Raw genomic sequence first — 13871 nt, forward strand, 5'->3', positions numbered from 1 at the left:
TTCTCCTCCCGAGTGTGGCACGGGTTCTGCAAGGTCATCGGAGCCACTGCCAGCCTCTCCTCTGGGTTTCACCCACAGTCCAATGGTCAGACGGAGAGGCTCAACCAGGACCTGGAAACCACCCTGCGAGGCCTGGCTATGGATAACCCGACATCATGGAGCACCTGGCTGCCATGGGCGGAGTACGCCCACAACACCCTGCAGTCATCGGCCACCAAGCTGTCGCCATTCCAGTGCCAATTCGGGTTCCAGCCACCTCTGTTCCCGGACCAGGAGGAGGACGCGGGGGTGCCCTCGGTCAACCAATATGTGAGACGGTGTCGCAAGACCTGGAGCAAGGTCAGGAAGACCCTCATACAGACCTCCAGAACCAACCAGACTCAGGCCAACCGCCATAGAAGACCTGCACACGCTTTCCGCCCTGGGCAGCGTGTTTGGCTGTCCACTAAGGACCTTCCACTGCGGGTGGAGAACCGCAAGCTTGCTCCTCGCTACATTGGCCCCTTCAAGGTGGTGCGCAGGGTGAACCCTGTCTCCTACCGGCTCCAGTTGCCCCGGACTCTGAGGATCAACCCCACTTTCCATGTTTCCCTGTTACGGCCCGTACTGACGTCTACGTATGCCCCTGCCCCTAGGAACCCCCCACCCCCCCGCATCTTCCAGGGGCAGACTGTGTTCACTGTGAATCGCCTGCTTGACTCCCGCCGGGTCCGCGGCGGGTTGCAATATCTGGTGGACTGGGAGGGCTATGGTCCTGAGGAGCGCTGCTGGGTTCCTGCTCGGGATGTCCTTGATAAAGAACTATGTCGGGACTTCCATTCGGCCCATCCGGATCGCCCTGGGAACGTCAGGAGACGCTCCTAGAGGGGGGGGTCCTGTTAGGACTAGGACTGTTTTGGCCTCTAGAGGCCGCTGTTATTTCCTTTTCATGTCGTGTTTATTTTGGCCTCTAGAGGCCACCACTGTTCCTGTGTTTTGTGTTTGTGTTAATTGCCTAATTATCTTCACCTGTGTCCTTAATTAGTTTGTCTATTTATACCCCTGAGTTCAGTCCTCTTGTCACGGAGTCTTTGTGCTGTTATGTTTATCTCCAGTTTCCTTTGTACTGTGTTTTTTGATCTTCTTAAGCTTTTGAATTTTTGCACTTTGCTTTTCTTTTGGATTATACTCTTTGGGTTTTTTTTTGTCTTTTGTTTTGCCCTGTATATAGTGTATATAGTTTAAATAAACCTTTTGATTCTTTTTCTACTTCCGCCTCACGCCTCTGCATTTGAGTCATCCCCCTGGTGGCCTAGTGGGGGTTTGCTGGATTATCACACCAACGAACCAGGTTCGAATCCCAGCAAAACCCTAACAAGATGTCCTGACATTTTCCTTTAGAATTCGCTGGTATAATTCAGAATTCATTGTTCCATCAATGATGGCAAGCCGTCCTGGCCCAGATGCAGCAAAACAGGCCTAAACCATGATACTACCACCACCATGTCTCACAGATGGGATAAGGTTCTTCTGCTGGAATGCAGTGTTTTCCTTTCTCCAAACATAACACTTCTCATTTAAACCACAAAGTTCTATTTTGGTCTCATCTGTCCACAAAACATTTTTCCAATAGCTTTCTGGCTTGTCCACATGATCTTTAGCAAACTGCAGACGAGCAGCAATGTTCTTTCTGGAGAGCAGTGGCTTTCTCCTTGCAACCCTGCCATGCACACCATTCAGTGCGTTTACATGCACAGAATCGAATTTCTGCCGTTGCTCGACTGAAATCGAAGTTCAAAATGCCATGTATACACCTTAATTCGGCTGAAATTGAACCGAACTTGATTTCTCGGAATCGAGCTACGCGACCTAGATTATGCGATTTCTGCCGAGCTACTTAGTGCATGTATACCCTATTGAGCTACGTATTCGAGCTACTTACTTCAGCACTGCCCCTTCCGGAAGTGACGAGTGACGAGTCCACAAGTGGGAAACACAACAGCCTCGGTCGGCATGACAACGAATCATGACAACGGCATGAATCTTTTCTTTTTGTGGCATTGTTTGCGCTGTTAAAATTTAGCTCACTTACTGTATCACCAAATACATCTGTACAGCTGTTGCATAGCTGTGAATTGTGTACATAAACAAGTCATTGTATTTGTGTGTGTGTATATATATGTCCAACATCTGAAGAATGTCAGTAAAAAACAAAACAATTGAACTTTTTTGTGTTTATTAAGACATAAGTTAAATTGTAAGCAAAAAAAAAAATTTTTGTAAGCAAAAAATGGACTTTAGAAAAATATACAATTGTGCAAAATAAGTTGTCTTACAAAACAGTGGTCTGCGCAGGACAGTTTGTAGCCATACAGTCTGTTAGAGCAAGCTTAATAGCTTGAGCACGGAACTTGTGAACACGGAACTGCCAGTGTTGCCAGATTGGGCGGTTTTAAGTGCATTTTGGCGGATTTGAACATGTTTTGGGCTGGAAAACGTCAGCAGTATCTGGCAACACTGCTGATAACTTTGTTTGTCTTGAATAGCTCTTCTTCATGACGACAACCGGAAGTGTACCAACACGATGGGGCGTGTAGCGCCACCTGTGGCTCGGGTGCACAATGTACCTCACACAGCTCGATTTCCTTGTGTGCATGTAGGATTGGATTTCTCTGGCACCCCTGCTGGGACCCTTAGCTCGATTACCGACAGTAGCTCGATTTGGATGTGCATGTAAACGTACTGACTGTTGTTCAGTGTTCTCCTGATGGTGGACTCATGAACATTAGCCAATGTGAGAGAGACCTTCAGTTGCTTAGAAGTTATCCTGGGGTCCTTTGTGACCTCGCCAACTATTACACGCCTTGCTCTTGGAGTGATCTTTGTTGGTCGACTGCTCCTGGGGAGGGTAACAATGGTTTTGAATTTCCTCCATTTGTACACAATCTGTCTGACTGTGGATTGTTGGAGTCCAAACTCTTTAGAGATGGTTTTGCAACCTTTTCCAGCCTGATGAGAATCAACAACGCTTTGAAAACACCTGACTCTAATTTCACCTTCAAATTAACTGCTAATCCTAGAGGTTCACATACTTTTGCCACTCACAGATATGTAATATTGGATCGTTTTCCTCAATAAATAAATGACCAAGTATAATATTTTTGTCTCATTTCTTTAACTGGGTTCTCTTTATCTACTTTTAGGACTTGTGTGAAAATCTGATGTTGTTTTAGGTCATATTTATGCAGAAATATAGAAAATTCTAAAGGGTTCACAAACTTTCAAGCACCACTGTATGTAGAGGACATTACACAGTGGTGCAAAGACATGAAGTTTTTCAACACGATTTTCAACACGAAATATTTTCAACACGAAAAGATAAACTTCATATGTTCACGCTACTGTGTAATGTTCTTTGTATTATATGGACACATCCACAAAAATAAATAAATAAATAAATAAATAAAAACACACAAGTTAATCAAAAGAATTTTAATTTTGAACTGGTTCACCATTTTGACAATGAGCGTCTAGTCAGCAAGAAAATACTGGGAGTGACATCATAGGAGTAAAACTATCTGAAATTATTATACATACAGGACACTTTTTCAAATGTATTCTATTCCCTTCTAGCGGGTTTACTGATAGCATGCAATATTGCTATCATATCGCTTATCCTCCATGTATTACACCGCTCTCCCCAATGGAGAATGAGTGTGCAATTTTGTTATAATATTGCACATTGTCAAGACAAAACAATGTCACACATCAGACCTCATGCAAATATCCAATGACAAAACTTTTCCACTGTGCATGCACACAATCATTTCTTTGTCTGCCGGGAAAGAGAGAAGATGAGGCTAATCCAGTCCTACTGCTAGGATTAGCTGTGCTATAATTAAGCACTAAATAAATAAACTGAAAACCGAAACTAAACTAAAGACGCACTGAACACCTGAAGGGCTACCAAAACTTCATTAGATATTCTTCATGCATATTTACGAGAGAAAAACATACCAACGGATATCGAAAAACTGGAAAAGAGACATGTCGGAGATGTAAACCTTCTGTGCTAGCAAGTGACTGTGACAGTTTGTAAACAAACATGGCCGCCAGGTTTGCTTCATTAAAAATGGAAGATTTTGAGAGAATTTTGGCTGCCAAATCGCCCCGTTGTGTGTAGTTGTTGATGTTGAGTTTAAAAGTAACTAAGTAAATTACACAGGGTTTGAATAATAATATTCAGCTTGGCTGCGCTAGCACTGGCCTTCACTAACACTACACCAGCTGGAAGGTAACTGCACTGCCACGCTAACAGCACCGAGCCGCACGTAAGCTAGCGTTGGCCTTCGAGAATGCTGATATGAAGAGAATGTGTATGAATAATAATAATAATAATAATAATGGCTTTTTTTCATGGTCTATCAGATACATATATTCCATTCAGTTAGGGGATCATTTCACAGAGAAATCTTCCCGGAAGACCAAGCTGCGATCTCAGAGCGTGGTTTGGTAGCCACAGGTCGTACGCAGTCGACGGTTGACCGAGGGTTGGTCACGCCTTGGTCTTCGTGGTTGCATGTGGTCGAGGAATGGTCTCCCCGACAAAGAGATCGTAGCTCGGTTTTTTGACATGTCAAAAAACTGAGCCTCGACCTAAAAGTTGCACAGAGAGCGTTGAAAGAGCGAACAAGGTCGAGGAAAGGATGCATTGGTCGAGAGACAATCGAGGCTAGAACGGGGATGAGCGATGCTCAGTCTTCTCGAGCGAGAACTGATTGCGCGCATGGTTGTGCTGCTCGGCCCGTCCTCGACACTCACTTGATCCGTGTGATCTAGCTTCACCCTTTTGCGATCAAGCCTCGCTTCGCGCAACCTGTCCCAGACCTTCCCTAGACCCGTACGCTCCCTATTCTTCCCATGGGCACGATTGGATTCTAGAGGATTAAGGTGCGACCTACTTCAACCAATAAAGATCGACCATCGCTTAAGTTGCGACTTACCTTCGCCTAATCCTATTAAAGCTACGCCTACTGAATGTCATATAAATAGGGCGCATAAAGAGGATTAAGGTGCGACCTACTTCAACCAATAAAGATCGACCATCACTTAAATTGCGACCTATCTTCGCCTAATCCGATTAAGCTACGCCTACTGAACGTCATATAAATAGGGCGCAATAGCATGATGCAGAGCGATTGGGTCCATGTTGTCCATTCGGAGGCTGGTCAAAAACTGATGGTCGGCCACCGATCGCCGGGCCTTTTTAAACGGTCACAGTGGGTCGCACACAAATCCAGGCGACTGTGACAAATTTGCGTGTAGCTCAGGTGAGAATCTGTCTAGAAATTATCGAGAATTGAGCATACAGAGCGAGGCTAGAACGTTTATATCGCAGGCTAAATCGTATTGCTCGAGGGTACGTTGCAACTCGTAAGTAGCTAGATCGGCCAAGATTGAGCCTTGATCGGCCGAGGTCACGCACTTGCGAGGATAGATCGCCGAAAGATCGACGCTATGTCGCAGATTGGTCGAACAGAACGAGCCTTGGTCGTGTTAAGATTGCATCAGATCGAGTGGATAGACACAAGTAGAGCATATGTAAAGCGTCTACAGAGCTTATAGGACGCAGGTAGAGCGTACACATCGAAGGTCGAATGAGAGAACATCGAACATAGAGCGTACACAGAAAATAATGGGTTTAAGTCGCACGGATTTTGCCCGTGACTATGGGAAAACATAGCTGCGATCATAGTCGCGTGCAATTTTTCCAGATCGTACTCGGTGAAATGAGGGGCATAGCATGATATTGAACTCATCTTTGACTCGTTCAGTATCATGCTAGCTGAATGTACTATATCTGATAGACCACTCAACACCAGCCAATATTATTTAAATATGTCACTCAGATCTGTGATGTATTTCATATGAAAACTACAGTGCCTTGCAAAAGTATTCACTCCCCCCCCGACATTTTTCGGGTTTTGTTGCCTCACAACCTGGAATTAAAATGGATTGTTTGAGGGTTTGCATCATTCACTTTACAGAACATGTCTACATCTTTGAAGATGCGAATTTGTTTTTTTTTATTGTGAAGCAAACAACAAATAGGACAAAATAACAGAAAACGTCAACGTGCATAACTATTCACCTCCCTAATGTCATTACTTTGTAGAGCCACCTTCTGCGGCAATTATAGCTGGAAGTCACTTTGGATAAGTCTCTATGAGCTTGCCACATCTAGCCACTGGGATTTTTGCCCATTCCTCAAGGCAAAACTGCTCCAGCTCCTTCAAGTTGGATGGGTTCCACTGGTGAACAGCAATCTTCAAGTCTGACCACAGATTCTCAATTGGATTGAGGTCTGGGCTTTGACTAGGCCATTCCAAGACATTTAAATGTTTCCCTTTAAACCACTCCAGTGTAGCTTTAGCAGTATGTTTAGGGTCATTGTCCTGCTGGAACGTGAATCTTCGTCCCAGTCTCAAATCTCTGGCTGACTCAAACAGGTTTTCCTCCAGAAATGCCCTGTATTTAGTGCCATCCATCTTTCCTTCAGTCTTGACCAGCTTTCCTGTCCCTGCAGATGAAAAATATCACCACAGCATGATGCTGCCACCACCATGCTTTACTGTAGGAATGGTGTTCTCAGGGTGTTGGGTTTGCGCCATACATGGCATTTCCCACGATGACCAAAAAGTTAAATTTTAGTCTCATTTGACCAGAGAATCTTCCATGTATTTGGGGAGTCTGCCACAAGCTGTTGGGCAAACTCCAAATGTGTTTTCTTAAGCAATGACTTTTTTTCTGGCCACTCTTCCATAAAGCCCTGCTCTGTGGAGTGTACGGCTTAAACTGGTCCTATGGACAGATACTCCAGTCTCTGCTGTGGAACTCTGCAGCTCCTTCAGGGTTACCTTTGGTCTCTGTGCTGCCTCTGCCCTTCTTGCCTGGTCCGTGAGTTGTGGTGGGAGGCCCTCTCTTGGCAGGTTTGTTGTGGTACCATGTTCTTTCCATTTGATGGTGCTCCGGGGGATCATCAAAGATTTGAATGTTTTTTTATAACTCAACCCTGACTTGTACTTCTCAACAACTTTTTCCCTGACTTGTTTGGAGAGCTCCTTAGTCTTCATGGTGTTGTTTGGTTAGTGGTGCCTCTTGCTTAGTGGTGTTGCAGGCTCTGGGGCCTTTCAGAAAAGGTGTATAAATACTGACAGATCATGTGACACTTAGATTACACACAGGTGGACTTTTTCACTAATTACGTGACTTCTGAAGGTAATTGGTTGCACCAGAACTTTTTAGGGGCTTCATAGCAAAGGGGGTGAATACATATGCACACGCCAATTTTCAGTTTTCTCATCTCATCTCATTATCTCTAGCCGCTTTATCCTGTTCTACAGGGTCGCAGGCAAGCTGGAGCCTATCCCAGCTGACTACAGGCGAAAGGCGGGGTACACCCTGGACAAGTCGCCAGGTCATCACAGGGCTGACACATAGACACACAACCATTCACACTCACATTCACACCTACGGTCAATTTAGAGTCACCAGTTAGCCTAACCTGCATGTCTTTGGACTGTGGGGGAAACCGGAGCACCCGGAGGAAACCCACGCGGACACGGGGAGAACATGCAAACTCCGCACAGAAAGACCCTCGCCGGCCATGGGGCTCAAACCCGGACCTTCTTGCTGTGAGGCGACAGCGCTAACCACTACACCACCGTGCCGCCCATTTTCAGTTTTCTCATCTCATCTCATCATCTCTATCCGCTTTATCCTTCTACAGGGTTGCAGGCAAGCTGGAGCCTATCCCAGCTGACTACGGGCGAAAGGCGGGGTACACCCTGGACAAGTCACCAGGTCATCACAGGGCTGACACATAGACACAGACAACCATTCACACTCACATTCACACCTACGGTCAATTTAGAGTCACCAGTTAACCTAACCTGCATGTCTTTGGACTGTGGGGGAAACCGGAGCACCCGGAGGAAACCCACGCGGACATGGGGAGAACATGCAAACTCCACAGAGAAAGGCCCTCGCCGGCCCCGGGGCTCGAACCCAGGACCTTCTTACTGTGAGGCGACAGCACTAACCACTACACCACCGTGCCGCCCATTTTCAGTTTTTATTTTTAAATTTATATCATTTCACAATCTAATAACTTTGCCAATTCTCGTCCAGTTGACCTCAAATTTTAACAGCATGTGTGGAAACAAATAAAAATTTTAGGCTTGAATGTTTTGTTTTTATCTTTTTAGGTATAGAAATGCCATTCACTGGAAAAGAAAAGGTGTTGTGTGTGTTAGAGTAAGCTCGAACACAGTCGAACAAGACTGTACAGTGTGCATTTAGGAGAGAATTCTCTAAAAATGCACCAACCGCAATGCAGATTTGGACACGGCACAAAAAGTTCAAAGAGGAAGGCTGTACGTGCGCAGCAGGGCAAAAGGATCTGGACGACCACCAGCATCGGAAGAGACGGTCGAGTGAGTGGGTTCGTGAATACTGAAAATTTGTGAAATCGTTCATGGAATCCACATACCTTTGAATTTCTCATTCAAATTTTGAGGAATAAATCTTATATTGCTCAACATTAAGCCTGTTCAGTTTCATTTGCCTAGACTATGTAGTTTCTGGGATATTTACATCTCAAATAATATCAGATTTTTTTGAAACCCTGTATATATGGAAACACGTGCAGGTAAATAAGAGCCATGTTATACAAATGTGCAAATGAGAACTGAATGGACTTCACACATAAATAAATGAACTATCAATTTTTCTATTTCTGAGAGGGAATTCCGAGAAACATTTCTACTGAGACACTACTACTACTACTCCTACTACTCCTGCTCCTCCTACTACTGCAGGTTCCTCTCTAACTCCTACTACCACTACTACTGCTCCTATTCCTCCTACTACTACCACTACTACTGCTCCTACTATAACTACTACTACTACTACTACTACTACTACTACTACTGCTCCTACTACTACTACTACTACTACTACTACCACTACTACTGCTCCTACTATAACTACTACTACTGCTCCTACTACTACTCCTACTACCACTACTACTGCTCCTATTCCTCCTCCTCCTACCACTACTACTGCTCCTACTCCTCCTACTACTACCACCACTACTACTGCTCCTCCTCCTACTACTCCTACTACCACTACTACTGCTCCTCCTCCTACTTTCACCACTACTACTGCTCCTAAACCTACTACTACTGCACCTACTCCTACTACCACTACTACTGCTCCTACTACTACTCCTACTACTACTGCTCCTACTACTACTGCTGCTCCTACTACCACTACTACTGCTCCTCCTACTACTACTACTACCACCACTACTACTGCTCCTAAACCTACTACTACTACTGCTCCTACTCCTCCTCCTACTACCACTACTACTGCACCTACTCCTACTACTGCTCCTACTACTACTGCTCCTACTCCTACTACTCCTACTACTACTGCTCCTACTACTAGTACTCCTACTACCAATACTACTGCTCCTATTCCTACTACCACTAATCCTACTCCCACTACTACTGCTCCTACTCCCACTACTACTGATCCTACTACTTCTACTCTGACTACTACTGCTCCTACTAACACTACTACTGCTCCCAGTACTCCTACTACCACTACTACTGCTCCTACACCTGCTACCACTAATACTGCTCCTCCTCCTCCTATTACTACTGCTCCTACTCCTACTGCTGCTACTACTACTACTACTACTGCTCCTTCTCCTACTGCTCCTCCTCCTCCTACTACTACTACTGCTCCTACTACTACTTCTACTACCACTACTACTACTCCTACACCTACTACTGCTGTTCCTACTCCTACTACTACTACTGCTCCCAGTAGTCCTACTACTGCTCCTACTCCTGCTACCACTAATACTGCTCCTCCTCCTCCTATTACTACTACTCCTACTACCACTACTACTGCTCCTCCTAATACTACTTCTACTGCTCCTACTCCTACTGCTGCTTCTACTACTACCCCTACTGCTCCTCCTCCTACTGCTCCTCCTCCTCCTCCTACTACTGCTCCTACTACTACTCCTACTGCTCCTACTACTACTTCTACTACCACTACTACTGCTCCTACTCCTACTACTGCTTTTCCTACTCCTACTACTCCTACTACTACTGCTCCTACTACCACTACTCCTATTACCACTACTACTGCTCCTCCTCCTACTACTACTACAACTACTGCTCCTACTCCTACTCCTGCTGTTCCTCCTCCTACCACTACTCCTACTCCTATTACCACTACTACTGCTCCTCCTCCTCCTACTACTGTTCCTACTACTACTACTGCTCCTCCTCCTCCTATTCTCCTACTGCTCCTCCTCCTACTACTACTGCTCCTCCTCCTACTACCACTACTCCTATTACCACTACTACTGCTCCTCCTCCTACTACTACTATTGCTCCTACTACTACTTCTACTACAACTACTACTGCTCCTACTCCTACTACTGCTGTTCCTACTCCTACTACTCCTACTACTACTGCTCCTACTACTCCTACTCCTATTACCACTACTACTGCTCCTCCTCCTCCTCCTACTACTACAACTACTGCTCCTACTCCTACCACTACTCCTACTACCACTATTACTGCTCCTCCTCCTACTACTACAACTACTGCTCCTACTCCTACCACTACTACTACTACTACTACTGTTCCTACTACTACTGCTCCTCCTCCTACTACTATTCCTACTACTACTACTACTGTTCTCCTACTGCTCCTCCTCCTCCTACTACTACTACTGCTCCTCCTACTACTACTACTACTGCTCCTACTACTACTTCTACTACCACTACTACTGCTCCTACACCTACTACTGCTGTTCCTACTCCTGCTACTCCTACTCCTACCACTACTACTGCTCCCAGTACTCCTACTACTGCTCCTACTCCTGCTACCACTACTACTGCTCCTCCTCCTCCTCCTCCTCCTATTACTACTACTCCTACTACCACTACTACTGCTCCTCCTCCTACTACTTCTACTGCTCCTACTCCTACTGCTGCTTCTACTACTACCCCTACTGCTCCTCCTCTTCCTCCTCCTCCTCCTCCTACTACTACTGCTCCTACTACTACTGTTACTGCTCCTACTACTACTTCTACTACCACTACTACTGCTCCTACTCCTACTACTGCTGTTCCTACTCCTACTACTACTGCTCCTACTACCACTACTCCTACTCCTATTACCACTACTACTGCTCCTCCTCCTACTACTACTACTACGACTACTGCTCCTTCTCCTACTACTGCTGTTCCTCCTCCTACTCCTGTACTGTACTACTACTCCTATTACCACTTCTACTGCTCCTCCATCTACTACTACTGCTCCTCCTCCTCCTACTACTACGACTACTGTTCCTACTACTACTACTGCTCCTCCTCCTCCTCCTACTACTACTACTATTCTCCTACTGCTCCTACTCCTACTACCACTACTCCTATTACCACTACTACTGCTCCTCCTCCTACTACTACTACTACTACCACTACTACTGCTCCTACTCCTACTACTGCTGTTCCTACTCCTACTACTCCTACTACTACTGCTCCTACTACCACTACTACTGCTCCTCCTCCTACTACTACTACTACAACTACTGCTCCTACTACTCCTACTCCTATTACCACAACTACTGCTCCTCCTCCTCCTATTACTACTGCTCCTACTCCTACTGCTGCTTCTACTAATACTGCTCCTTCTCCTACTGCTCCTCCTCCTCCTACTGCTCCTACTACTACTTCTACTACCACTACTACTGCTCCTACACCTACTACTGCTGTTCCTACTCCTACTACTCCTACCACTACTACTGCTCCCAGTACTCCTACTACTGCTCCTACTCCTGCTACCACTACTACTGCTCCTCCTCCTCCTCCTCCTATTACTACTACTCCTACTACCACTACTACTGCTCCTCCTACTACTGCTGCTTCTACTACTACCCCTACTGCTCCTCCTCCTACTGCTCCTCCTCCTCCTACTGCTCCTACTACTACTCCTACTGCTCCTACTACTACTTCTACTACCACTACTACTGCTCCTACTCCTGCTCCTACTACCACTACTCCTACTTCTATTACCACTACTACTGCTCCTCCTCCTCCTTCTCCTCCTCCTCCTACTACTACAACTACTGCTCCTACTCCTACTACTACTTCTCCTACTCCTACTACTGCTGTTCCTCCTACTACTACCACTACTCCTACTCCTATTACCACTACTACTGCTCCTCCTCCTACTACTGCTCCTCCTCCTACTACTACTGTTCCTACTACTACTACTGCTCCTCCTCCTCCTCCTCCTCCTACTACTATTCTCCTACTGCTCCTCCTCCTACTGCTCCTCCTCCTACTACCACTACTCCTATTACCACTACTACTGCTCCTCCTCCTCCTCCTACTACTGCTCCTACTACTACTTCTACTACCACTACTACTGCTCCTACTCCTCCTACTGCTGCTCCTACTACCACTACTACTGCTCCTCCTCCTCCTACTACAACTACTGCTCCTACTACAACTACTGCTCCTACTACTCCTACTCCTATTACCACTACTACTGCTCCTCCTCCTCCTCCTACTACTACAACTACTGCTCCTACTCCTACCACTACTCCTACTACCACTACTACTGCTCCTCCTCCTCCTACTACTACTACAACTACTGCTCCTACTCCTATCACTACTCCTACTACCACTACTCCTATTACCACTACTACTGCTCCTCCTCCTCCTCCTCCTACTACTACTGTTCCTACTACTACTGCTCCTCCTACTACTAGTATTCCTACGACTACTACTACTGTTCTCCTACTGCTCCTCCTCCTACTACTACTGCTCCTCCTACTACTTCTACTACCACTACTACTGCTCCTAGTACTCCTACTACTGCTCCTACTCCTGCTACCACTACTACTGCTCCTCCTCCTCCTCCTACTACTACTACTCCTACTACCACTACTACTGCTCCTCCTCCTACTTTCACCACTACTACTGCTCCTAAACCTACTACTACTGCTCCTACTCCTCCTACCACTACTGCACCTACTCCTACTACCACTACTACTGCTCCTACTACTACTCCTACTAATACTGCTCCTACTACTACTGCTGCTCCTACTACCACTACTACTGCTCCTCCTCCTACTACTACTACCACCACTACTACTGCTCCTAAACCTACTACTACTACTGCTCCTACTCCTCCTACTACTACCACTACTACTGCACCTACTCCTACTACTGCTCCTACTACTACTGCTCCTACTCCTACTACTCCTACTACTACTGCTCCTACTACTAGTACTCCTACTACCAATACTACTGCTCCTATTCCTACTACCACTAATCCTACTCCCACTACTACTGCTCCTACTCCCACTACTACTGATCCTACTACTTCTACTCTGACTACTACTGCTCCTACTAACACTACTATTGCTCCCAGTACTCCTACTACCACTACTACTGCTCCTACACCTGCTACCACTAATACTGCTCCTCCTCCTCCTCCTATTACTACTGCTCCTACTCCTACTGCTGCTTCTACTACTACTACTAATGCTCCTTCTCCTACTGCTCCTCCTCCTACTACTACTACTACTGCTCCTACTACTACTTCTACTACCACTACTACTGCTCCTACACCTACTACTGCTGTTCCTACTCCTACTACTCCTACCACTACTACTGCTCCCAGTAGTCCTACTACTGCTCCTACTCCTGCTACCACTAAAACTGCTCCTCCTCTCCTATTACTACTACTCCTACTACCACTACTACTGCTCCTCCTACTACTACTTCTACTGCTCCT

General features: G+C 45.9%; 2 protein-coding genes across 2 annotated transcripts in view; one reads left to right on the forward strand and one right to left on the reverse strand.

The window, feature by feature from the left end:
* adgrv1 (adhesion G protein-coupled receptor V1) overlaps positions 1-13871 on the reverse strand; it is a 415446-nt gene that overhangs the window by 138620 nt on the left and 262955 nt on the right. The window lies entirely within an intron of this gene.
* LOC132872855 (adipocyte plasma membrane-associated protein Hemomucin-like) lies at positions 9173-10713 on the forward strand (the record flags this gene model as incomplete). The annotated part of the gene is made up of 2 exons (XM_060907961.1): positions 9173-9226; positions 10666-10713. Coding segments are annotated over 2 exons (102 nt in total), but the record flags the coding sequence as incomplete, so codon positions are not given.

This window comes from Neoarius graeffei, chromosome 24 (genome assembly GCF_027579695.1).
Source record: "Neoarius graeffei isolate fNeoGra1 chromosome 24, fNeoGra1.pri, whole genome shotgun sequence".
NCBI lineage: Eukaryota > Metazoa > Chordata > Actinopteri > Siluriformes > Ariidae > Neoarius > Neoarius graeffei.